This window comes from Sarcophilus harrisii, chromosome 2 (genome assembly GCF_902635505.1).
Source record: "Sarcophilus harrisii chromosome 2, mSarHar1.11, whole genome shotgun sequence".
Taxonomy (NCBI): domain Eukaryota; kingdom Metazoa; phylum Chordata; class Mammalia; order Dasyuromorphia; family Dasyuridae; genus Sarcophilus; species Sarcophilus harrisii.
Window position 1 is genome coordinate 555,051,423 of NC_045427.1, and position 27,724 is coordinate 555,079,146.

Here is a 27,724-nt window from a genome sequence, read left to right on the forward strand (position 1 = left end):
CCATATCCAGCCAGTCTTAATATTTCTAAAAAGGGGAAAGAGTATAAGGTTAGTGTACTTCCACAATATTAAATTCTGTGCAATAAATCTGGGTCATCATTTATACATGGGTCATGATTTTTAAAAAAACTATTATTAATTTGATTTGATGTTTTTTAGGTTCACAGTTAATAGAAGAATCTCCATAGTAGGATTTGGATTATATGGTTCTATTCATGGGCCCACAGATTATCAAGTGAATATACAGGTACCACTTTTTTTTTCTGTATAATACATTTTAATGGAAATTTGTATGTATTTATAATAAGTTTGTGATAAAAGCTCATTCTTAATGAAAATGTTATATTTGATTAAAGTTACAAAATTATGTATACTATTTGAGACTATCTTCTTAAATCATATGAAGAAAAAAATATTTGTGACCATTTAGAATTTTATTTTATGAGATTTAGTAATAAACTAAGCCTTTGAGGAAAAACAGCAATTCCAGTGGATCTCAGAGAGATGGTAGTTCTGGAAACCTAATTTTAATCTCTAAAGCAGGATGAACTTTTTTTTTAAATAACTTTTTATTGATAGAACCCATGCCAGGGTAATTTTTTTACAACATTATCCCTTGCACTCACTTCTGTTCTGATTTTTCCCCTCCCTCCCTCCACCCTCTCTCCCAGATGGCAAGCAGTCCTATACATGTTAAATAGGTTACAGTAGATCTTGGATACAATATATGTGTGCAGAACTGAACAGTTTCCTTGTTGCTCAGGGAGAATTGGACTTAGAAGGTATAAATAACCTGGGAAGAAGAAAAATGCAAGCAGTTTACATTCATTTCCTAGTGTTGTTTCTTTGGGTGTAGCTGCTTCTGTCCATCCTTGATCAATTGAAACTAAGTTAGATCTTCTCTTTGTTGAAGAAATCCACTTCCATCAGAATACATCGTGCAGGATGAACTTAAAGAGACTACCTCATTATAAAGAAATTCATTTAGAATCATGGAACAAAAAACAAAAGAATCACAGAATGTTAGAATTGGAAAGAATATCAAGACTAATCTTTCCAGGAGAGGAATTCTTACAAAGTTATTTTGCTTTTCCTTAGATTTTCAGTGATGAGTTAAGGTAACTCATTGCCTCACAAAAAATTTTTATTTTTTGTAATAGCTTAGTTTAAAAAAAAAATTTCTTCTGTCCTAGTTTGATTTCCTATAGCAACAAACAATAAAACTAATTCCTTTTGCACAAAATCCTTGAAATATTTTCATTTTTTATATCCATTTCTTTTTCTTCCCGTTGCCCCTGTAGTTTAGTTCTTTGTTATCTTTTGCCTAGATTCCTGGAATGACTTTCACACTGTTTTTTCTCACATTCTAATCCGTTTTGTATGGTTGACAATTCAGTAATGATTCCCTGCTTTAAAAGTAGTCACTGGCTATTTATAAAATAGTTTAAACATAGCTTATCATTCAAAACCACTCCACTGTAGAATCCCAACCTGTTTTTTCCAGCCTTATCTTCATTACCCTTATGCTCACCAATTACACTGTAAACGAACTATTTTATTCATGGTTAACACTTTTGTACCTTGGCTCAGGATATTTTCTTGCCCTCAATTTCCTCAAATATAAAATGCAGGGATTGGACTAGATGGGCTCTGAGGTCCATTTTAGCCCCAGATCTGTGATTTCATTCCTGATGTGCCTTTACCACTATTTTTGTTTTTAACAACGCTACCCATCTTTTTCATCACCTCCAAATTAGACATTGATTTACCATTTATCAAAATACTGTTTTCAGAGAATTGTGATAGGTATGCAAAGCTGAAATTAAATATATTTTTTTGCCTTTGTAAAGCTAAATTTGCATTATGGTAAAGGAAATAAGACAAACAAATAACTAAAATAACAGAATATTAAATAAGTGCAAAAAGAAGTTTAAAATAAAGTGCTATGTGAAGTATAGCATATTTCTTTCTTTACCAACTTGGGTTAGGGGGAATAAGAATGCTATTTAGGAAGATGGTATTTAACTTGGGTTTTAAAAGAAGGGTAGGAATTGAATATTCAAGGAATAATGATCAACTTAAGTAAAAGCACAGAGGCTAGGGGATTCACAACTTATTTCAAGTAAACCAGGTTTTCTGAAACAAATAGATTATATGTAGGGAGTGACAGGAGATAATCTGGAAAGGTAGATTGGGACTTAGAAGGTCCTTTAATGCTAGACAAAGAATTTTGAACTACTTTTTTTAGGATCATGGGAGGAATAATGACATTGATAACTTTTGAGCAGAGGAATGAGATGATCAGATCTTTCTTAAGCATTCAAATATTTTAGAAATTGTATGAAAGATGAGTTAACAAAGGGAAAATATCAAAATAGGAAGATGTGATTAAGTATCTTTTAGTAGTTCTGGTAGGTGGAAATGGGCAATACTTTGGGTATTAGTGAAATAAGAGAGGAGAAATTAGATGGGAGAAATTGGGAAAGTGGAATCAAGAAGATTTGTTAACTGATTGGATGTGAAAGGAAAGGAAGGGTAAGTTGAAGGTATACTAATTGAATGTGTTTTGGACAGAAATATGTGAAAGGATGAGAAAGAGTGGTCTCAAGAGCAAAGAGAATTAAATTGTTTTTAGACATATTAGTTTGAGATGCCAGTAGGATATTTGTTTAGAGTTTTCTGCAGGAAGCTGGGATTTCAGGTTTGGATATCACAAAACAGTTCAGGACTTGAGGGATAGATTTTAAAGTAATTGAATTGGAAGTAAGATTGCTAAAGAAGATAGTGTGTAAGAGATTGAGAAAAAAGGAATCAAAAAACAGAAAAAAAAATTAAAATTTTGAAAATATTTTTTATCATAAAGGGGAACCAAAAAACCTGCAGCTGGTGGAGTGAATGATCAGCTGTGTCAAAAGCAATAAAGTCAAAGTGAAAAAGAAATAGAAAAAGGTCGCTGGATTAGAGGGCATCCTGGGGAGAATGATTTCTGTAGAGTTAAGAGTAGGCACCAAATTATAGATTATAAAACAAAAGAAAGAAGGGCAACTAGTAATGAGAAAAATAGAAGTAGTCAGTATTTCCAAAATAATGGAAAGAGAGGAAAAAAGTGAAGAGGTAGTAGTTAAATAGGCTAGAAAGAAAACTATTTTTGTTTCTTTTCTGAATTGAAAAAATCTGAGCATATCTATAGACAGGTTGGAAAGAGCCAATACAGAGCTATGAAGGATGTGAGCTGCCCTTCCTCCAAACTTGCATAGTCTCATATTTTCCCATAACTTATCCTATGTTGTGCTATCATTATACTTGCTTTAATCCATTATTAGATTACAAATTTCTTGATGGCAGAAATTTTTACTTATCTTTGGGATTTTCTTTTTTCATTGCTTTGCACTTAGATATTCTATAAAGTTTTTAAAGTCAAAGCTTTGTTCTCTGTGAGCCTTTTATCATCTAAGCTAAATTTTCTCAACAAATCTGACAGATGTTAGCAGTCTGTCATATTTTGAACACATGAATACTTTTATTAATGTCATTATTATTTTTTGATACCCGTTTCTTACTTTCTCTTATATGTCCTACAGTTAGAGTTTAATTTTTTTAGCCTTAGTCAGTACTTTGTTTATATTCTACTTCATTTATCTTGGTAATTTCATCCCTGTCTTTCCAGTTTGTCTTTGTCTTTTTGAAGCTTGATACTGATGATGTTTGAATACCCTCAATTCCTGGTGGTCATGAAATTAGTGGTAATAAGAGAGCTGTTAAAATATCCACTTTAATCGGTCGTAGGTTTAAAAGTGAAAGAATTCACTTATTCCCAAATTATTAATTGTAAAATGAAAGTTTATTGTTGTATAGAAATCAGTTTGTTAAGGGACTGACTTCTATAGTGGCAAAGACCTATTAGGGAAATGGAATTTGGTGCTGAGAATGCTTTGAGCAAGCTACCTTAGGCCTTCTGCAAAGAGCTTAGTTGAGGGAAAGCTGTTATATGTACATCTTATGGGGGCTAGGACAGCCCAAGTTGATCAGATCAGGATTCCTCAATTGAATGAGAATTTAGAATTTCTATGGGAGTTGATTTGCCCTTGAATAGTATTGCTTCTCTTATCCTGGGAAGATGGGCTCTGTCTCTAGACTCCTTGGAGTCTAGGAGATGCAGATCTCTGAGATCAGAAAAGGGGACACAATCTCAGTGTGATAATCTTAAAGGGAGCACAGCTTCAGTAAAGGGAACAGTTTCCCTCCTTCTTTTCAATACTTTTGTCTGTTTGTTTTTCCTTCCTAGTTAATTTCATCTTAACCAAAAGAACCTTTTTAATAAGTTTTAATATTAGTAAGTACAAATTAGACTACAAGTGGGATTTTTCCTCAGAATTCTGAGAAAAGTTTGAAACATATCAGAAAAGAAAATAGAGGGATATATAATTGAGTGAAGACAGCTCTGTACTGAAGAAAAACTATAACAGTTATTGCAACTTTAATTTCTTTTTTTATAATAACTTTTTATTGACAGAACCCATGCCAGGGTAATTTTTTACAACATTATCCCTTGCTTTCACTTCTGTTCCGATTTTTCCCCTCTCTCCCTCTACCCCCTCCCCTAGATGACAAGCAGTCTTATATATGTTAAATATGTCGCAGTATGTCCTAGATACAATGTATGTGTGCAGAACTGAACAGTTCTCTTGTGCAACTTTAATTTGAAAAGAAACCAGAGTACAGCTCACATTCTAAAAATAGTAAAAATCTTGTTTGCGGTTCATTTACAATTAGAGCTGAAGAGCAGAGTTGAGTTTTAATTTGGAGACTCAGATTTAGGTTGGAGATGCTATTCTATCTGAAGTAGACATAGAACCTGGGAACTATATAGTTGCCTGATTCCTCTTTAGCCCCTCGAGCTAAGTCTCCTATTATAAAAGGGCCACGCTGGGAACCTCTCTTTGCAGAGATTCCAAACATGCTAGCCATGTGAGGACCTTCTGTCCACTGGACCCTCTGTCCAGTGCCCTCCTTATCTCTACTTTCACCTATCTCCTCCTTCTAAACCCATTAATAAACTTCTTATCAATCTAGCTCTTGGGCTAATAAATTCCTTTATTGGGGACTCGTGCCGCTACTAGACCTCATTTACTGCCGTATCCTTGCGCCGAATCCAAGGACGTTGCAGGGGGGAGCTCTGTTTGACTCCCTGTACCCCAAACCTGCCACTAGACCTCAACTAAATCCTAATTTCATTTAGGTACCCCAAATCTAGACCTCAACAAGTGGGAACAGTTCTTTAATGATTATTTCAAATCCTTGGGATTCATTACTTGATGGGGTGACAGGATAAGAATTCTATAATGGGAACAAGTTCTAAATCTTTAATTCACTTCACAACATATACAGTGTATATGTTCACTGTAACATATATAGACTCTCTGAAGTCAGAGTCTGCTGGGAAAATGGTAACTCTGAAAAATCTAGATTATTAGTATATTCTTTACACATAGCAGATTGATAGTTATGAAAATTGTAATTTCTTTTCACATTCTGAAACCATTCTGTTTATCATTTCTTAAAGCAAAATAGTATTCCATTATAATCTTATATGACAAGTTGTTCAGACATTCCCTGACACTACAAAAAGAATTTCTTTATTTTTGTACATTTAGGTCTTTTTTCCTTTCTTTGATCTCTTTGGGATACAAACCTAGTGATGGTATTTCTGAGTAAAAGAGTTGCAAATTTATATCCTTAGTTCATAGTTTTGATGAAGGGAGCCCTAAAACTAATACCACTCTCTCTTTCTCCCTCTCTCTTTCTCTTTCCCTCTCTCTCTAGAACCCTTCCTTCTGCAAAAGACCAGCCTCAGGGAATCAAGATAAATGGTTTCATTCTGTTTCTCTTAGTGGAACTAGTTGAGTCCAGGACCACTCCTACTTAGCTGGACCTGGAGATCTAGATTTTTGACCTCTATTGAGTTGGAAATTAGTCCGGGGCACTCATTCAAATGGAAAATTTCTATTCAATTCCCAAAATCTCTGATTTCAACTCAAATTGCCCCCAGCCTCCAGCCAAAGTTTCAATTATAAAAAGAGGCAACTGGGCTCAACTCCTTGCAGAGAAGCCAAAGCAGGAATCATGCCAGACCAAGGGACCTCCCTTGGCATAGTTGCCTGTGAGAGACTCTCTGCCCATTGAAAAGACATTCTCTTTTCAGCGTTAACCTCTCTTTGTCTCTTTCACATATTTCCCTAACAGGACTATACCCCTCTTTATCTTTCAGTTGGCATTTTTCTGCTAGGAAATTTCTCTGCTTAGGGGATTTCTCTCCTAGGAATTTTATCTTTCTCTCTACCAGGACTTCTTTGCTAGACCTTTACTTCTCTGTCAAGACCTTGCCACTAAGAAAGTCAGCTTGCAAAAACTGACTTCCCAGTGCGAATAAACTTCTTTTGCCAGTCTAATTTTTCGGGTTCGTGAATTCTTTTACAAAGGACTTGTGCCAACCAGAAGGGGGTTCCCACAACTCTCTGCCCTGCACCAAACCACATCAGTTTCAAATTGTTCTTGTTTATAAGTTGTCTTCCCAATATTGTGAACTCAGGGACTGTTTTTGGTTTTCCTGTGTATCCCCAGTGCTCAGTGCAGTGCCTGGAATGTGGTAGGTACTTAATAAATTCTTGTTGACTTATTCTTACTTAATGCTATTGAATTAGAAAATAGCTTTTTTCTGATTTACCTAATTCCTGGAGTGCCCAGACACCTTAGTTATTGTCAGTTATACAATAGATCTTTGACACCTGGTGACCAAAACAAAACCAAAACAAACAAACAAACCTTACCAACAACCAAAAGCAAGAAGAAAAAGATTTTATTTGGATTATTTTGTGTTTCTTAGGGGAACCTATAAAGGTGTAACAATAATAGGACAATTTTTTAAATTTCAAAGGCTTTTAAAGGAAATTCTTTAAAATGATTAACCATTAAACAATATCAACAACAACAAAAATCACCTCCTTAAATAAAAGAGCCACTGAATGCTTATAGTTGTCATATGTAGTCACTGCCCTTTATGTAATTCACTGGTGCCTTCTTTCAAAAAAGTCCTTCAGAATATACAAAACATTTTCTGACTTCTATGAAAAGTAGAAATTAAGATAAGAGATTTGTCCAGTTTTGCACTTCAAGTTATAATTTTCCACCTTATTTCTATAATTATTCTTGCTTTAGGAACTTTTTTGTTTCCTTGAAGTAGTTTATATTTAATTTTCTTTTTATTGCAGATAATTGAATATGAAAAAAAACAAACTCTGGGACAAAATGATACTGGATTTAGTTGTGATGGAACAGCTAATACTTTCCGGGTCATGTTCAAAGAACCTATAGAAATATTACCCAATGTCTGCTATACAGCGTGTGCAACACTCAAAGTAAGACTATATAATTTTTTTAAAGACTGTATAACTTTAAAAGTAAGTTAATGTGTGCCCACTGCTAAAATTTTTGTTACTATTATTTTATTGGAAGCTGCTTTCAGACATAAATTCTGAATAGTGGGAGCCTTTCTAGATAAAAATAAAAGAAAATGTGGAGAAAATGATTCTTTGGTTTTTAGGAGAAAATGATGTGTAAACTGAGTTCTAATATTTAACATTTCATTAGGGAATCCTTCATTTTAAATGAAGGAGAAGACAAAAGAGAATAACTGGTTATTCATATTCTTCCAGTTGCCTGGTTCTCTTTCTGAAGCCTAAGAATTTCATTGAAGTCTTCAACAAAAGTTCTATTTTTTTAGTGACTTCAAATGTCCTTTAGCTTCTCTTTAAAGTATTATGTAGTAGTTATAATGTGTAGTATGGCATTCGTAATTAGAATACTATGTGAACTTCATTTTTAGTAACTATTTGCTGACAAATTTTTTGTTCTGATTTAGGGTCCAGATTCTCACTATGGCACAAAAGGATTGAAGAAAGTAGTACATGAAACACCTGCTGCAAGCAAAACAACGTTTTCATTTTTTAGTTCTCCTGGCAATAATAATGGTACATCAATAGAAGATGGACAAATACCAGAAATAATATTTTATACATAATTCAGCAAATAAACAGACTAACCTGAAAGGCATAACTAACTAGCTGCTAATGTTAGTAGTGTGTTATGAATGTTCATAATTTTATTATATAAGAAACATTTTAGTTTCTTAGGAAAGATAGAAAAATGTCCATATTGGCTTTGCATGATTATCATCAGACTATGAAGAACTTAATGGAAAGTGTTTCATGTTCATATAACTAGGAGAAAAAAGTACAGGACTTTAATTGTAAAAAATACATATTTAAGCAGCTTCTTGTGCTTTCACTTGTATGATTTCATAAATCAGCTTGTTGGCTGATAATCTTTCAGTAGTTTTTAAATGGAAAGTTCCTTACTTGTTAAGGACAGTAGATGTTTTGGGGTTTTTTACTGTTTTGCCAATTGGATGGGTAAATTGATCCATGTGAGCTTGGTCAGTATTCTTGCTAAACCTTTTATTAATTCAAATAACTGTTTTCAGGAAATATGAAAACTGGATTTGTATCTTTGGTTTTGGAATCTTGGGGAACCACGAACATATTTGGAATTGCATTAAAAATGCTTTTAAATGTTGAAAAGTATTTATCTGCTTACCTGAGGAAATCTGGAATCCATTTAAAGAATTGGTTATTTTGTAGTAGTATAGTAATGTAGTTACATAGTAGAACTTATAAACTATAAATTGGAGTTTTATATAAATAAACCTACAATAATGTAAAATGTAAAAAAGCAAAAGTTATCTAAGACTGTACACTGCATCACTGCGTGTAATTTTTTGGGGGGTAGGGGCGGAGAGTTTGGAATGAATGATACTTTGTGTTTCAGAGAATGAGATAATTATAATGGTACATTACACAGAAATCTACTAAACATTTTATTGCTAGTGCTACACAATCATGGATTCAGCTATTCCAGTATATTTGAAATAGAGCAGGTAAAACTATATTGATTTTTAAGTAAATGATTTGTTATAAAAACATTTTATTCTTGAGAAGGGAATTTTGAAGAATACATTATGGAAGAATCATTAAGTAGAATGTTTGAATAAAAAGTTTTCATCTGAACTAGAACTTTAGTATAAAAGCCTTTTTAAAATAGAGTCAAGGAAGTATGGTGGTAACCCCTATTTTTCAAAATGATTGGGAAAGGGGAAAGAAGAGTTAGATTGTTGTTTTTTGATACCAGTGACTGCAGAACAGTAAAAATTCTGTTGCCTCTAATAGTAAAGAAAATGAATTCTGCTTAACTCAAGGTTAAACTCAAGGTTGCCTAAAATACTTCTTATATTATGGTTCTTCTATGTTGGTAAGTACAATATCCCAAAAGTATTAAATCTATTTCTTGATTAACCTTTTTTCAAAGTCTCAGGATTATTGTGATGAACATTAATTATAATTTTAGGTTAGATGTATGTAGAAAGATAAAGGAAGCTGGACTCTGAATGTATTGTCCTAAAGTTCAGTCCTAGAAGTAGATTTTTGAAATTTATTTATACTATAAATTTTAGGGGTGGCTCTGACTTTGAAATAGATTGCTGGTTGAGGGTCTTTACTAATAATGGTTTTTCTGGTTTATGCATATAGTATGATAATAAAAATACATTATTACAAATGCATTGATATAATTCCTGAGAAATATGACTTCTACTACTGCCAGTTTTTGTAGTTTTGATTTCATTTCCAGGATCTATTGCTACTATTTGGGGAGCTGGCAAAAGTGAGAAACATTCTGACCGTTGCCTCATTGGAAAGGCAACTTGCAACTTTGTCACTACACCGTTGCGGTATTTTAAATTTATTGGTAAAGTATGATTTAGACAGTGTTTTCAAAATTCAAAAAAAAAAAAAAGTGATATTTCTTGATCTTGTAGATATGCTAAAATAGTTATGTTCTGGATAATCTCATATATAGAAATCATTAATTGGTTGATAAATCATCATTTTTTGGCTCTTTCCACTGCCTTAGAAACATGTTCCACCCTTTCCTTAAAAAACAATGATCACTACCAAAAACTTTCACTTGATCTCTTGTAATCTCCTTTCCTGAATTTTCTTTCAAGATTATCAAAGATGTTACTGGATTTGGTGATATTTTTCTGTAGCTTTTCATACTATTGATTGCCCTTCCCCTTCTGGATACTTCCTTTGGTTTCAGTGACACTTTCTCCTGGATTACATGTCCTACTGATTTTTTTTCCCCTGGATTTATCATTAGTATTCCCCAACCCCTGGCCTGGGCCATATCTCTACCCTATGTTAGTGACTTAAGCTTTCACTGATTGGCTTCTAGTCAAATTAACAAAGATTAATTGCCTGCTGTGTGTCAGCTTTTGCTAACTGCTGAGACTATGGAGAAGAAAAAAAAAAAAAAAAAAAAAAGTAATAAGGAGCCATCAGTATAATTGAGAGACTACAGATGATGTTATTAGACATAATCAGCATAAGGAAGACATTTTAAGGGAGACTGGGAGAGGCTGCTTGTAGAATGTTGAATTTTAGCTGTGACCTGAATAAAGTCAGGCATTCCAGGAAGCTGATATGAAGAAGGGCAATTCCAGGCGGGCACAGCTAACGGAATTAAACCCCAAATCCACCCAGTTGTACTCTGGTATCTAAACAAAGTGCTGTTGTCCCACTGTTTGTGGGTCAGCACCTGGACGTTTCACTGGCTAATCAGAATGGAGCTCTGCCCAGCCATAGTCCATCTCCTCCCTCTCCAAACTCAGTGTTTCCAGTCACAAGTTCACAGTATCCTCGACTCTTCCCTCTCTCTTAAGGCCCAAATATATTTGCCAAATAATTGTCACTGCTGTTGCAAACCTTCCCACTCACACTTCACCCTTATGTAACCTTGGCTATTGCAGTTTTTTCTTATTTATTTATTTTAATGATTATAACTTTTTATTGACAGAGCCCATGCCTGGGTAATTTTTTACAACATTATCCCTTGCACTCACTTCTGTTGCAACTTTTCCCCTCCCTCCCTCCACCCCCTCCCCCAGATGGCAAGCAGTCCTATACATGTTAAATATGTCACAGTATATCCTAGATAATATATATGTGTGCAGAACCAAACAGTTCTCTTGTTGCACAGGAAGAATTGGATTCAGAAGGTAAAAATAACCCGGGAAGAAAAACAAAATGCAAACAGTTTACATTCATTTCCCAGTGTTCTTTCTTTGGGTGTAGCTGCTTCTGTCCATCATTGATCAACTGAAACTGAGTTAGATCTTCTCTTTGTCAAAGAAATCCACTTCCATCAGAATACATCCTCGTACAGTATCGCTGTTGAGGTATATACATCAATGATTATATACATCAATGATCTCCTTGTTCTGCTCATTTCACTTGGCATCAGTGCATGTAAGTCTCTCCAAGGCTCTCTGTATTCATCCTGCTGGTCGTTTCTTACAGAACAGTAATATTCCATAACATTCACATACCACAATTTACCCAACCATTCTCCAACTGATGGGCATCCACTCACTTTACAGTTTCTAGCCACTACAAAAAGGGCTGCCACAAACATTCGTGCACATACAGGTCCCTTTCCCTTCTTTAGTATCTCCTTGGGCTAAAAGCTCAGTAATAGCACTGCTGCAGTATTTTCATAAATTAAAACCAAGCCCCCTCATTAGGTCACTTTCCTCAAAACTTTTGAGGCTCATTGGCGGTTTCCAAGTCACACTAGGGCTCCTCAACATGTCACCACGCCCTGCAGGCTTATAGCAACTCGTTACCCTTCATGCACGTTCGGTAGAGCCAAACTGCTCCCCACGTGGTCCAGTCACTCCGGAGATGGACTCACGCCGGTTCTGAACCGTTTGGCCCGTTAGCCTGGCTTCTGTAGAAGAGGAAAAGGCTCTAGTTATTTATTACAGTGTACTTATAGGAGGGCGGGCCGAGGCCCAGCGGCCCAGGGCAGGTGCCTAACGAACAGCGGCGACAACCCGGCCCGCCTCTCGGAAGCTACGTGTTTTGGGTCCGCCCTCCCCTTTTATACGTCAGCGCAGGCGCGACGGCCGCCCCGCCGTCCATGCTCTGCCTGTGCCGTTGGGCTGTCGGAGCCAGGGTCGGCGCCGAGGCAGCGGCGGCCAGGCTCATTTCTGGCCCGGGGATGCCCAAGAAGGTTAGTGGTGCCGGCAGGGGCCGTGACGTGTTTCCTTGGTGGGGGGAGGGGGGAGTCGGATTTGAGGAAGTTTCTACGAACTCGGCCCTTTCATTTTACAGACGGGGACACTGGGGGCCCTTCTGTGAAACAGAAGCTGACCTGGAGCACGGAGCCCCGACTCCTCGGGGTGCGCCGGCTATTGCGCTGACCGAGGAGCTTTGTTGAGGCTGCGTCTGCTCTGTATGGGACAGGCCCGTGGTCACTTTGCTGGTCGTCAATGTCATTTTTCATTTAGTTCCAAACTAAGCCTCCGAGAGGTGGAAGAGCCCAGGTGCCCGGGCAGCTAGAGCTCAGGCTTCCAGGGGCGCGGCTCCCATCTCCCCAATACCTGCCCTGGCCATCCCTGCCCTCCCCTGGCTTCTGGAGGCCGTTCGGACCCGCCTCTGGCCCATTGGCTCACACTCGGGATGGCCTGCTTTCTTCCCAGCAAACCATTGACACAGGGTTGTAGTGCCTTCAGCGTGTACAATAGACTCCCCACCTGAGGGGGCTTTGGGCGCCTGTCGGATCTCCTGGGTCTCAGTTTTCTTATCTTCAAAATGGGAGCGTTAGATCAAATGCCAACAGCTAATATCAAAACTGTGGAAACAAATAGCTTCACCCAGAATCCCTGCATTTCCTCTTGAGGGTGCCTACCTTCTAGTTATTCATGCTCAAAATTTATTTTTTACTTTTTTTCTTTTCTTCACCCTGTTACATTCACCTAGTTGTCAAGTGCTATTGATCCTACTTCAAAAATACTTATAATTTTCAAAATTTTATTATTATGGCTTTTTGTTTACAAAACATATGCATGGGTAATTTTTCAACATTGACCCTTGCAAAACTTCTTCCAATTTTTCCCCTCCTCTCCCCTCACTCCCTCCCCTAGATGGCAAGTAGTCCATACATGTTAAATATGTTAAAATACATGTTAAATCCAATATATGTATACATATGATACAGTTATCTTGCTGCACAAGAAAAATCAGATCTAGAAAGAAAAAAAATAACCTGAGAAGGAAAACAAAAATGCAAGCAAACAATAACAGAAAGAGTAGAAATGCTATATTGTGGTCCACACTGATTTCCCATAGTTTTCTGAGTACAGCTGATTCTCTTCTTTACTGAACAGTTGGAACTGGTTTGAATCATCTCATTATTGAAGGGAGTCACATCCATCAGAATTGATCATTATATAATCTTGTTGCCATGTACAATGATCTCTTGGTTCTGCTCATTTCACTCAGATCAGTTCATGTAAGTCTCTCCAGGCCTTTCTGAAATCATCCTACTGGCTGTTTCTTACAGAACAATAATATTCCATAATATTCATATACCACAACTTATTCAGCCATTCTCCAACTGATGGGCATCCACTCAGTTTCCAGTTCCTAGCCACTACAAAAAAGAAAATTTTTATACATGTGGGTCTCTTTCCCTTCTTTAAGCTCTGTTTGGGACACTATTGGATCAAAGGGTATGCACAGATTGATACCTCTTTGGGCATAGTTCCAAATTGCTCTCCAGAATGGTTGAATTTGTTCCCAATTCCACCAACAATGTGGAACTAATGTTCCCCAATTTTCCCACATCCTCTCCAATATTCATCATTATCTTTTCCTGTCATTTTAGCCAGTCTGACAGGTGTGTAGTGGTATCTTAGAGATATCTTAATTTGCATTTCTCTGATCAATAATGATTTGGAGCACCTTAAAAATACTTCTAATATTGATCCTTTCCATTTACCCCAACACCTTAATACCTCTTGCCTGCATTATGGGATGATCTAAATGTTTTTTTTTCCCTATTTGCCCTTCACACAGCTGTCACAGGAAACTATAAAGCACAGGTTTGAGCATATCATTCTCCTGTTCAGAAACCTTGAACGTTTCCCCATTGTCCATAGAATGAATACACAATATTTATTCTACCATTCAGGACATCTTACAGTCTAGCTCCCCTCTCTTCTACAATTTATTGAAGTCCTGTTTTACCTTTCTTTTCTTAATTATAGTAGTATTCTACTCATATTGATGAAGTACTTTACTCAAAAAAGCACTTTTCACTATGTGAAAAGTGGGTAACTCAAATATTGCTTTTTTCTAACTTAAAAGTAAAAAAAAAAAAAAAAAAACCTCATGCAAGAGAACTCTTACTCATGGTTACCTAGAACAACCCCCAACTTTTACTCCTCTTCCCAGATTTGAAGTTTTAACTTAACTAAACCATTAACCAAATTGGACATTGTTTTCCAATCTTGTTCTAATCTTTGCTGCCTTGATGTATGGAAATCATTTTACATCTTTGTGGTAGTCTTCCTTCAGAGCCTAAATTAAGTGCTTGTTCTTAAGAAGCTGTACCAGGTCAAATTGATCACCGTGCTCCCTCTTATTTCTCATAATGCATTGGACCTATTCTTTATTTTTCACTATATGTATCCTGTTGAGTTGTAAATCCCATGAGAGCAAACTTTTTTATCTAATAATATCTAATAGTACTTTCAATATAGTAGGCACTTAATGTTTGTTAAATTAATGGCATTTATAAACATTAAATGAATGCCAAGGGGGCTTTTGGGAGATCAGAACTACATGTTCCTTATTTTTGCATAGCTTAGTGTATAATAGGGAAAATAAAACAGATGTACAAATAAACTATAAAACAAGACTGACTATTCTGTTTAAAATTTCATAGGAAATTTATAGAAGTTGGTGGGGAACATTTAGAGAAAGGAGAGATTATTCCAGCTTTGTCTGATGAGTGGAGGGTAAGAGGGAAGGCAGGGATGTCATTTAAGCTGCGCCTTAAAGGATGGGTGGAATTTACTGGGTTGGGATTGAAGAGGAAGAAACTGAACAAAGGTAATGAAGTGGGGAGAGTCTATGAGGCAGTAAAGTCATAGATGTAGAATTGGAAAGTACTTTTGTAAGTTGTCTTATGTGTAATAAAGAGACTGAATGAAAAACCTTGGGCCTGAGAAGGGTGTGATCAGACAGATAGTAACCAGCAGAGTAGTCAAGCTAAGTTCTGTGACTCCAAATCCAGTGTTCTTTTTAGTTTGCTACATTGCCTAATATGCTGAATATATTGGGAGAGTAAAGTATCCCAATGTAGCATAAATGTCATAAAAGTACTTTTGCTCTTGGGAAGTCAAATCAGTGAATATTTATTATGCCAGACATACTTGGGATACACAGAAAGCCAAAGTAGTTTTTGCTGTCAAAGAACTTACTTTGCTACTTAGGAGTCTAACTGGAGAGATCACATACAAATAATTATGTATAAAAAAGATGTCTTCTGTATAAATTGGAAGAGGATAATTGTCCAAGGATCAGATAAAGTTATGTATGTGAAAGCTTTTTTAACCATAAAGCACTAAAGGTGATGTTGTTATTGTTCTTTTAGGGAAAAGGCCAGACTAAGGAGCCAGTGAAACCACTTCCTCCCACTGGACCTGTGGCAGTTGATCAAAATGGTTCTATCACAATAGCCATTCATGCCAAACCTGGCTCCAAACAAAATGCCATAACAGGTATATCTGAACCAAATAGTTGAAATCACATATACTTACTGAATGAGTGATGGGTTTGTAGTTCTATATATATATTATTTGCCTTAACTTATGCAATTATGAACTTGTTCTGCCAGTATGTTTATTTATTACTTCTCCTGCAGAGGATTGATCATGAAATGTAAAAGTTTTTCGGATTTTAGGATTTGAAAGCTAATAAATATTTTCTCCATATCTTAATTCTAAAATCTAAAACAAGCTGCCAACCTAATATATATATTATCATTCTTTTGAAAATTAATATGCTGCATTTAAAAAAATAAGTTTTTATTGATGTCTTTTGTTTTTTGCATCTTCTATCCTTCTGGATATCCCCACTAGCTTTCTTTCTTCAAAGAATTTTATTAAAGCTTTTTATTTACAAAACATATGCATGGGTTAATTTTTCAGCATTGACCCTTGAAAAACTTTTGGTTCCAAAATTTTGCCTCCTTCCTCCTCCCAGTCTCTCCCCTAGATTACAGGTAGTCTAATGTATGTTAAATATGTTAAAATATATGTTAAATCCAATATCTATATGTATATATTTATAGTTATCTTGCTACATAAGAAAAATTGGGTAAAGAAGGAGAAAAAACTCTGAGAAAGAAAACAAAATGCAAGCAAACATCAACAGAAAAAGTGAAGATATGATGTTGTAATCTGTTCTCAGTTCCTACAGTCCTTTCTCTGAGTCTTTATGGCTCTCTTTATCACTGAACAATTGGAATTGGTTTGAATCACCTCATTATTGAAGAGAGCCACATCCATCAGAATTGATCATTGTATATAGTTTTGTTGTTGCGTGTATAATGATCTCCTAGTTATGCTCATTTCACTTAGCATCAGTTCATCTAAGTTACTCCAGGCCTTTCTGACATCAGCCTGTTGGTTGTTTCTTACAGAACAATAATATTCCATAACATTCATATACCATAATTTATTCAGCCATTCTCCAGTTGATGGGCATCCACTCAGTTTCCAGTTTCTTGCCACTACAAAGAGATCTGCCACAAACATTTTTGCACATTGGGTCCCTTTCCCCCCTTTAAGATCTCTTTGGGATATAGGCCCAGTAGAAACACTGCTGCATCAAAGGGTATGCAATTTGTTAATTTTTTGAGCATAGTTCCAAATTGCTCTCCAGAATGGTTGGATTTGTTCATAGTTCCACCAACAATGTATCAGTATTCTAGTTTTCCCACATCCCCTCCAACATTCGTCACTATCTTTTCCTGCCTCCTAGCCAGCCTAAGAGGTATCTAGTGGTATCTCAGAGTGATCTTAATTTTCATTTCTCTGATTAATAGTGATTTTGGAGCACCTTTTAATATGACTAGAAATAGTTTCAATTTCTTCATCGGAAAAGTGTCCGTTCATATCCTTTAACCATATATCAGTTGGAGAATGGCTTAAATTCTTACAAATTTGAGTCAATTCTCTATATATTTTAGAAATGAGGCCTTTATCAGATCCTTTGAATGTAAAGATGTTTTCCCAGCTTATTTCTTCCCTTCTAATTTTGTTTACATTAGGTTTGTTTCTACAAAAACTTGTTAACTTAATATAATCAAAATTATCTATTTTGTGATCAAAACTTATTTCTAGTTCTTATTTAGTGACAAATTCCTTCTTCCACAGATCTGACAGGTAAACTATCCCATGTTCTTCTAATTTGTTTGTAATTGCATTCTTTATATCTAGATCTTGAACCCATTTCGACATTGGTGTATGGTGTTAGGTGTGGGTCAATGCCTAGTTTCTGACATACTAGTTTCCAGTTTTCCCAGCAATTTTTGTCAAATAGTGAATTCTTATCCCAAAAGCTTGGGTCTTTGGGTTTGTCAAACACCAGATTATTATAGTCTTTGACTATTTTGTCCTATGGATTTAACCTTTTCCACTGATCGAGTAGTCTCTTTCTTAGCCAGTACCACATGGTTTTGATGACCACTGCTTTATAATACAGTTTTAGATGTGATACAGCTAGGCCACGTTCATTTGCTTTTTTTTTTTTTTTTCCATTAATTCTCTTGAAATTCTTGACCTTTTGTTCTTCCAGATGAATTTTGTTATTTTTTCTAGGTCACTAAAATAATTTGTTGGAAGTTTGATTGGCATAGTACCAAATAAATAGATTGGTTTAGGTAATATTGTCATCTTTATTATATTCACGTGACCTATCCAAGAGCACTTGATATTTTTCCAGTTGTTTATATCTGACTTTATTTGTGTGGAAAGTATTTTGTAGTTTTGCTTGTATAGTTCCTGACTTTCCTTTGGCAAATAGATTTCCAGATATTTTATACTTTAGACAGGTATTTTAAATGGAATTTCTCTTTATATCTCTTGCTGTTGGATTTTGTTAGTGATGTATAAAAATACTAATGATTTATATGAATTTATTTTGTGTCCTGCAACTTTGCTAAAGTTGTGAATTATTTCTAGTAGATTTTTAGTTGATTCTCTATGGTTCTCTAAGTATACCATCATATCATCTGCAAAGAGTGATAATTTGGTTTCCTCATGACCTACTCTAATTCCTTCAATCTCTTTTTCTCCTTTTGCCAAAACTAACATTTCTAATACAATATTGAATAGTAATGGTGATAGTGGGCAGCCCTGTTTCACTCCTGATCTTATTGGGAATGGTTCTAGTTTGTCCTCATTACATATGATACTTGCTGATGGTTTTAAATAGATGCTACTGATCATTTTAAGGAAAACTCTATTTATTCCTATACTCTCTATTGTTCTTAATAGGAATGGATGTTGGATTTTATCAAATACTTTTTCTGCATCTATTGAGATAATCATATGACTTTTGTTAGTTTGGTTATTGATATAGTTGATTATGCTGATAGTTTTTCTAATATTGAACCAACCCTGCATCCTTACGTGGTCATAGTGTATTATCCTGGGAATGACTTTCTGTAATCTCATTGCTAATATTTTATTTAAGATTTTTGCATCAATATTCATTAGGGAAATTGGTCTGTAATTTTCTTTCTCTGTTTTCACCCTACCTGGTTTAGCTAACAGCACCATATCTGTGACATAAATAGAATTTGATAGGATGCCTTCTTTCCCTATTTTAAAAAATAGTTTATATAGTATTAGAATTAATTATTCTTTGAATGTTTGGTAGAATTCACATGTAAATCCATCTGACCCTGGAGATTTTTTTTTAGAGAGTTGATTAATAACTTGTTCTATTTCTTTTTCTAAAATGAGACTAAATAATTTATTTCCTTTTCTGTTAACCTGGGCAATCTATATTTTTGTAGGTATTCTTCCATTTCATTTAGATTATCAAATTTGTTGGCATAAAGATGGGCAAAATAACTCCTAATTATTACTCTAATTCTTCTTCATTGGTGGAAAGTTCTCCCTTTGCATTTTTGAGACTAACAATTTGATTTTTTTCTTTCCTTTTTCTAATCAAATTAACTAAAGGTTTATCTTTTTTTTTTTTAATAAAACCAATTCTTAGTTTTATTTATTAATTCAATAATTTTCTTATTTTCAATTTTATTAATTTCCTCTTTTATTTTCAGAATTTTAAATTTGGTATTTAATTGGGAGTTTTTAATTTGTTCTTTTTCTAGCCTTTTTAGTTGTAAACCCAATTCATATATCTTCTTTTTCTTTATTTTATGCAAGTAAGCATCTAGAGATATAAAATTTCCCCTTATAACTACTTTGGCTGCATCCCACAAATTTTGGTATGTTGTCTCATTATTGTCATTCTCTTGGATGAAATTATTGATTGTTTCTATGATTTGCTGTTTTATCCATTCTTTAGGATTAGATTATCTAATTTCCAATTACCTTTTGGTCTATTTTCTCCTGCCCTTATATTACATGTGACTTTTATTGTATGGTGATCTGAAAAAAATACTTTTACTATTTCTACCTTTCTGTATTTGATTTGGAGGTTTTTATGCCCTAACACATACTCAATTTTTAAGTTCCATGAACCACTGAGAAGAAAGTAAACTCCTATCTACATTCAATTTTCTCCAAAGATCTATCATACCTAATTTTTCTAACATTCTGTTTACCTCTTTAACTTCCTTTTTATTTTGTGGTTTGATTTATCTAGTTCTGAGAGAACAAGGTATAGTTTTACTGTCTATTTCTTCTTGCATCTTTCAACTTCTCTTCTAAGAATTTGGATGCTATACTTGGTGTATATATGGTTTCCTCTTGATCTATTCTAATTCTTTTAATCTCTTTTTTTTCTCCTATTGCCAAAGCTAGCATTTCTATTGATTGAGTATTGATATTGCTTCATTTTCTGTGGCACCCTTTAGTAAAATATGTTTTCCTTCCTTATCTCTTTTAATTAGATTTATCTTTACTTTTACTTGATCTTAGATCAGGATTGCTACCCATGCTTTTTTTTACTTCATCTGAAGCATAATAGATTCTGCTCCAGCCCTTTATCTTCACTCTGTATGTATCACTATGTTTTAAATGTGTTTTCTATAAACAACATATTGTAGGATTCTGGCTTTTAATCCTTTCTGCTACCCACTTACATTTTATGGGAGAGTTCATCCCATTCATATTCAGTTAAAATGACTAATTCTGTATTTCCTGTCATCTTATTTACCCCGTTACGCTTTTCTCTTTCCTTTCCCCCTTTCTCCTCCCCGGTATTTTGCTTTTGATGACTACCGCCCTCAAATTGTCTTCCCCCTTTAGAGCCTCTCCCCATTTTTTACAACTTTTCCCTGATACTTCTATTGCCTGTTCTTTTAGTTTTTTCCTTTCTTTTCTCCCTTTCCCTCCCACTTCCCTATAAGGTGAGACAAGTTTCTCTGTGAAACCGAATATGTCCGATATTCTCTGTTTGAGCCAAATCTGATGTGAGTAAGATTCACACAAAGCTCATTTCCCTCCCTTCTTTCCCTCAATTATAATTGGTTTTCTTTGTCTCTTCATGAGATATAATTTCCCTTATTTTGCCTCCTTTTTCCTCTTTTTCCAGTACTTTCCACCTCTAGTTTCTTTCCTTAAATGGAAGAATCAGTATATTTCTCAGTCATTCAAATACCCCACTGATCCTTACAACAGTAATAAAAAAAATAAAAAACATCATAGTTCCAAACCTGCAACTCAAAATCCTTTGTAGATACACTTTGAATAAAACAGTATGGCTATTATGGCCACAGAGAGAAATCTGATCCAAGTAAGAAGAAATTGAATTATTCTAATAAATAGCCAGACTGATTAATATCCCCCCATCCTCAAACTCTCAAAACATTTCCAGTCCCTTTCTACCTCTAGTTTCTTTCATATTATCATAATAAAATCAAATTATACATGCATTCTCTAAGTATACCCATAACAGAAATATAGTTCTCAAGAGTTCTTTCCATTTTACCTTTTTATGCATCTCTTGAGTTCAGTATTTGGAGATCAAAATTTTTGTTCAGTTCTGGTCTTTTCATTAGAAATAGGTGAAATTCACTTATATCATTGGATATCCATCTTCTTCCCTGAAAGATAATACTCATTTTATCTGGATAGCTTATTCTTAGCTGAGATCCAATTTCTTTTGCCCTTGGGAATATCTGATTCCAAGCCCTTCGATCCTTTAAGGTAGAAGCTGCTAGGTCTTGGGTAATCCTAATTGTGGCTCTTTAGTATTTAAATTGTTTCTTTCTGGCTGCTTGCAACGGCTTTTCTTCCGTTGGATAGTTCTGAAATTTAGCCACACTATTCTTTGGAAATTTAATTTTGGGGTCTCTTTTAGGAGATGATCAGTGAATTCTTTCGGCGGCTATTTTACCTTCTGATTCTAAAATATCAGGGCAGTTTTACTTTATGATTTCCTATAAGATAATGTCTAGGTTCTTTTTTTCATCATGGCTTTCAGGAAGCCCCAAAATCCTTAGATTGTCTCTCCTAGATCTATTTTCCAAGTCAGTTGTTTTCCCTAGGAGATGTTTCATATTTTTTTCTTTTTTCTTTCTTTTTTTTTTTTTTTTTGTTTGACTGATTCTTGAAATCTTATTGAGTCATTTACTTCCATTTCTTCAATTCTAATTTTTAGTCTATTATTTTCTTCAGTTATCTTTTTTAGCTCCTTTTATAATTAGCCAATTTTTTGGTTCATTGCCTTTTTCCATTTCACAAATTTTATTTTTCTTTGTATTGGTGTTTTTTCATATCTCTTTTGGTAAGGTGTTATACTCCAAATATTTGTAGATTCTTTGGCTCCAAGACCAGTTTAGAAGCTTAATCTGTTGTTGGTTTGAGAGAAGGTCAGAGGTGGTTACAGAAAGTCATGTACTGCCCCTTGACTGATCACATCACATTGGTCCTGAATGGGAAGTCAAAATATGCTCTGAATTTGCTCCCCACTGCCATTTCCAGACTCCCTTTTGTCAACATCACTCAACAGTGTCTCCTTTCAAGTTCAGTATTTATCATTTATGTCAGATTGGTGTCTGTTAACTTATTGAACTATCCTCATTTCTCAGGGAGCCCAGTATCTGATTTTTTTTTCCCCCTTATTTTTGCCTCCATAATATGGAACTTCACCATTCGAGAGTGTTGTGAAGCTTATATAAGGTAATATTTATAAAGAACTTTGTAAACCTTAAAGTGCTAGATATACCAGCTCTTACTTTAGTTGTCCAGCAACAAGTGATAAAGGCCAGAACTGAAATATGACCATTTTTAATAGGAAAAAATATATAAATCTTACATCTCTAAATTTGATTTTTTTAAACCTGATGCAAAGTGGAGGAATCATAATTAAGTAACAAGCTGAAAAAAAATCTATAGCAGAACTCAAATTCAAGATGGATTAGCAATTTGCTATAGCAACTAAGAAATTTAATAAAATCGACATTCAAAAGGTTATGACATCTAGGAATATAGACCACATATTGTTTCAGTTCTGGGAGCCATGTGTTAGGAAGGGCATTTAAAAGCTAGAGAATCTTCAGAAAAAGACAACTGGGCTAGTGAAATTTGACTTGGTTTAAGAGAGATTAGTTATATTTTGATTAGCTTCAGAAGTAGAACTAGAAACAATAGGTAGAAATTGTAGAGAAATTGTTTCTAAGTGGAATGGGCTTTTAACAGAGGTAAATTCCCCATGTTGTAGACGTCTAAGTCAAATTAGGTGGCTACTCATTATATATGTGGAAGGGGAAGTTTTTTTCAACTATGGGCTGTATCATGTAGCCATTGAAGTCTCCTCGTATTCTAAAATAGGATCATGTAGAAATTTCTCACATGAAAAGAGGTTGCAAGTAGCAAAAGTTTAAGAAGCCCTCCTATACCAATGAAATCAGATACGGTTTAAAAAAAAAAATCCTCAGATTTATATTTTATGTTGTTTCCTTAATTATATCTGACTTAACTAACATGTTTAAAAATGAACACCTTCAGGTCAAAATTTCAAACCATTTTTGTTACAGATGTGACAACAGAAAATGTAAGTGTAGCTATTGCTGCACCTCCATCAGAAGGAGAAGCTAATGCAGAACTATGTCGGTATCTTTCCAAGGTCCTGGAACTTAGGAAGAGTGATGTTATCTTAGATAAGGTATATCATTTATTTATTATGTTTTAATATTCCTGTTATACATCATCAATCATTGGTTTCTGTAATTTTTTTTTTTTTTCAAAATAATATTTGGATTTGACTCTTCTTCATTCCATCCAACTTTCTCATTTAGGACCCTGTTAGCACTAGTACATCCTAGGTATTTTTCTTGTCTGCAGAGTTTTTCTCCCCTCTAATCCATTTCTGAACGTTGCTGCCAGACTTTAATTTTTTTTAAATATTGTTTTTATCATCTCAACTCCTTAATTAAAAATATTGAGAATCAACACATTTTTAGTGCTCATGAAATATGTGCCTCACACAGTGCTAAGTTCTTTTAATTACAAAAGCAGTGAGGTTTCTGGTAACACAGTAGATAGAGCACTGGGTGTGAAGTCAGGAAAAACTTGAGTTCAAATTTGACCTCAGACACTTTCTAACTGTGTGAACCTGGGCAAGTTGTTTAAAATCTGTTTACTTCAGTTTTGTCATCTATAAAGTGGGGATAATAATAATACCTATCTTCCAAGGTTGTTGTAAAGATCAAGTGAAGTAATAATTATAAGTAGTAATAGTAGTAGTATAATCCTACAATGGTGAGCTTAAAATTTTCCTTAAAGAGAAATCACATGAATAGAATAAGCGATTAGTGAAGGACAGAATTTAGTCAGTAAATATATATTGGGCACCTATTTTTACAAGGTATTCCATATTACAGTTAGAGAATTTGATCCAAACTCAGTTATAAGGTTCAAGATCAAGTTTTGACCTTACTTAACCTAACTTATCCAATGTTATCTTTCATTTCTAAGCATAGAAGAATGATCTATGTATAAATATTTCTGTGATTGTATTAGAGTTTGCACTTAAGGAAAATCTTTCTTCTTGCTTGCCTCACTCATAGCCAGCATTTATTGCTAATCTTATGCCCTTCTTCAAGCTGGTTCTTCTTACTGGAGTTTACTTTTTGTCTTCCTTTTCACCTCTAAATTCAGTAGTCTTTAAAGCTCAGGTTAAATCTTTTCCTCCCAGTAAAATACCAGAATATTTAAAGTGCTTGAAATGAGAAGACCTGGATTTAGATCCTGCTTTTGATATGTCTCATTGTGTGACCTTGAGCAAATCTGAGGGAACCTCAGTTCCCTCACATGTAAAATGAGAAGAAAAATAGCTCATCCCCTAAGAGTACCATCTTTCTCAGACACTTAGAATTCATGTTAATAACACCTCTGATTTTTTTAAAAGTTTTTTAATATTTATTTATTTTTGTTGAGGCAATTGGGGTTAAGTGACTTGCCCAGAGTCACACAGCTAGGACTGTCAAGTGTCTAAGACCAGATTTGAACTCAGATCCTAAGGGGGGTTTTCTTAATGAGAATTCCCTAAAATAATGAAGTCGTAAATTCAGACCAAAAAAAAAAAATCTAATCATCATTTTAGAAATGAAACCGAGGCCTAGAAAGCTTAAATTACTTGCCAAAATTACACAAGTTGCAGAACCAGTTTTTTTATTCTGTATTTTTATTCTTTTCAATAAGGAATAGGAAAGGGGGAAGGAGATATTGAGACAGTGATATAAAAACAAAAACAAAACAAAACACGTTAATTTGTAATTTTAAAAATAAATTTTACGTCTGTAATCTTTTATATTAATCTGTTTCCCCTGGCACAGTCCAAGTACAGACTCCTTACCAGACCCATTCCTTTAGTCTCTATTCTGTCCTTTAGATGGCTGCTAGATTTGTCTTGCTTTTGCATAGATCTGGTCTTATCACTCTTCTGTTCAAAACCCTTCAGTGGAGTCCCATTATGAAATTCAGACTCCCATCCTGGTATGTCTTATCTTGTATTTTTGTTTTCCAAATATACTATGCTGTAGCCGAACTAGACTGCTCACCGTCTCTTGTCTGCTTCCATGATTTTTCTCACCAAGTTCCCTGGGTTTTTAGTGTCTTCCTCTCCATATGTGGTATTCCTCTCTTTTAAAAACCTAACTTCAATATCATTTTCTCTAGGAATGCTTTTCTGATCTCTTCAGTTGGCAGTGACTTTCTCTCTTTCTCTTGCCCTTCCATCTCAGATCTCATATAGTACATGTGTCTTTCTAACATTTATCATAAATCATTTTAGATTGTAGTTATATATGTATATGTCATATTTTCCTATTAGTTTATAAGTTCCTTGTAAAGAAAGGATTTATGTCTTACTTAAATTATATCTTCCCAGGAACTAGGATTTATACTAATGCTTTGTTCCCATGGGCTTAATTAATGTTCATTGAATTAAATTATTGAATGTAAACAGATTTGTGAGAAAATTGTTGTTCACCTATGTTCACTAGTCTTTTATTTGAATGTTATATCTGATATTCTTTATTTTATATTGAACTAGGGTGGTAAATCTCGTGAAAAAGTGGTAAAGATTTTGGCATCCATAACTCCAGAAGAGATTTTGGAAAAATTGAAAAGGCAAGCAGAAGTCCCCTAAAACAAAGAAGCAAAACCCAGAAATGAACTTTATATTTAGTTGAGCTTTCTTTTAAACCTTAAAAATTTGTAAGGAGAAGATCCTAGACAATGCTTGGATTACAGTGCTTTGAAGAAAAATGGTCGGTGAAAATATTCTTCATGGAATGTTGAAAAAGTCAAAATACCACACAAATGGTAAGGCAAAGTATGCAACAGCAAAACTTGAGTTACTACTAGAAATACTCAAACCAAGTCATTATGGTCCAATTCTTAAAATTTAGAACTGGTTTGTTAATACTACATGCCTCTCTTAAAGCATATTTTATAACTGTTACTTAAAAGGGACTTTAGAGATTAATTATTTTACCCATCTTATTTTACAAATGACCAAACTGTTTCAGAGAGGCTGAGAGCTTGCTCAAAGTCACACAGATAATCAATATCACTGAGCCTATAGCTTCCTTCTCTTCACTCCAGTAACAGTGTCCAATATATGCCATACTATTGCTTTACCTCTTATTTACAAGTATTAAGAGACAGAAATGTAGAGAAGCAGCTTGGCAGAGTGAATAGAGCTTTAGACTTAAAGGACAGTCAGTTCTCTGAGCTTCAGGAAAGTCTCTAGGGCCCTAAAATTATAGAAGAATTTACAAATTCTTGACTTATTTCTGTAAAGAAAATGTGAAATTGTTGAATTGCAATTGGATAATAACACTTAAAATATATTTTAAAGACCTCTCTCTTGTTTTGGTTTTTTTTCTTTATACCCTTTTAGAAGAAATGTTTTCTTGAATCAAATTATATAAATCAAGTTTTTCCCCTCTTTTTTCTTTTTACTCAGTTGTTTGCGTAAGTCTAAATGACTGAAAATGTCTAACCAATAACAACACCACACCACTGTTTCTCTAAATTTAATAAACAAAAGATTGCTTTAGGGAATCTGAAATGGCAAGACTTCATAACAGCTAAAATGAATTACATTGCATTTTAATTTTAGAATAAAAGCTAGTCTTGAAACTAAATTCTAAAATCACTAAGATATTGCTTTTCTTTATACAATGTCTTGCTTCTTTTCAGGTTAAGAACCAGTCAATCCTGCAGTTCCTTTGGGGCTTTTTGGAACCAGCAGCTTCCTGCTCTATAAAAATTGGTGATCTCTCCAGGGTCCCACTTACCTCTGATATTCCATAAGACTATGAACCTCTTCTCAATTTAAAAGTATTTGATTACTAATACCTTAGATTTAACAGTATGTAGTATTTCACAGTTTTCAAATCCTTTTACATATGTCATATGTAACATGATTAATACAGATTTTTCACAATAACCCCTCAAGACAACCATCACCATTTATTTAATTTAAATTATGACTTTTTAAACATTCATTTTTTTTTTTAAATTTTGATTTCCAAATTCTCACCCTTCCTCTTACCACTCTCCCACCATTGAGAAAGCAAGCAACATATTTATTATATGTCAAATCATGCAAAACATTTCTGTATTAGCCATGTTGCAAAAAAGAAAATGCAAATAAGAAAAGTATGCTTTAAATCTGCACTTGGAGTTCATTAGTTCACTTTTCATCATGAGTCCTTTGAAATCATCATGGATCATTATATTTGATCAGAGTAGCTAAGTCTTTCGCAGTTGATTATCATTAAAATATTGCTGTTAACTGTGTACAGTGTTCTCCTGGTTCTGCTCATTTCGTTTTGAATCAGTTCTTATAAACCTTCCTAAGTTTTTCTGAAACCATTCTTCATTTCTTATAGCACAATAGTATTTGATTATAATTATATACCACAATTCACTTAGCTCTTCCCCAATTAATAGGCATCCCCTCAATTTTCAGTTCTTTTCCATCACAAAGGGAACATAACTATTTTTGTTACATATAAGCCCTTTTCCTTTTTTTTTTTTTTTTTT

General features: G+C 34.5%; 2 protein-coding genes across 3 annotated transcripts in view; both read left to right on the top strand.

The window, feature by feature from the left end:
* BTBD1 (BTB domain containing 1) overlaps positions 1 to 9,713 on the top strand; it is a 30,052-nt gene extending 20,339 nt beyond the window's left edge. Inside the window, exons 6-8 of the mRNA XM_023496532.2 lie at positions 160 to 247; positions 7,269 to 7,415; positions 7,919 to 9,713. Of these exons, the coding sequence (XP_023352300.1) occupies positions 160 to 247; positions 7,269 to 7,415; positions 7,919 to 8,077 (394 nt within the window). The 3' untranslated portion in view covers positions 8,078 to 9,713. The remainder of the gene's footprint in view (positions 1 to 159; positions 248 to 7,268; positions 7,416 to 7,918) is intronic.
* Positions 9,714 to 12,044: 2,331 nt separating this feature from the next.
* On the top strand, positions 12,045 to 27,033 carry C2H15orf40 (chromosome 2 C15orf40 homolog). Of its 2 annotated transcripts, XR_001120503.3 has the most exons (5): positions 12,045 to 12,186; positions 15,616 to 15,742; positions 23,203 to 23,330; positions 25,722 to 25,993; positions 26,876 to 27,033. XR_001120503.3 is itself a non-coding variant. In XM_003755454.4 (4 exons), exons 1-4 carry the CDS (start codon positions 12,094 to 12,096, stop codon positions 25,815 to 25,817), a joined length of 444 nt encoding a protein of 147 aa, XP_003755502.1. In that variant the 5' UTR covers positions 12,045 to 12,093; the 3' UTR covers positions 25,818 to 26,532. The 2 variants fall into 2 exon arrangements, 1 of the variants encoding a protein (XP_003755502.1); XM_003755454.4 differs by lacking the exon at positions 26,876 to 27,033 and having other exon boundaries at positions 25,722 to 26,532.
* The last annotated feature ends 691 nt before the right edge of the window (positions 27,034 to 27,724 follow it).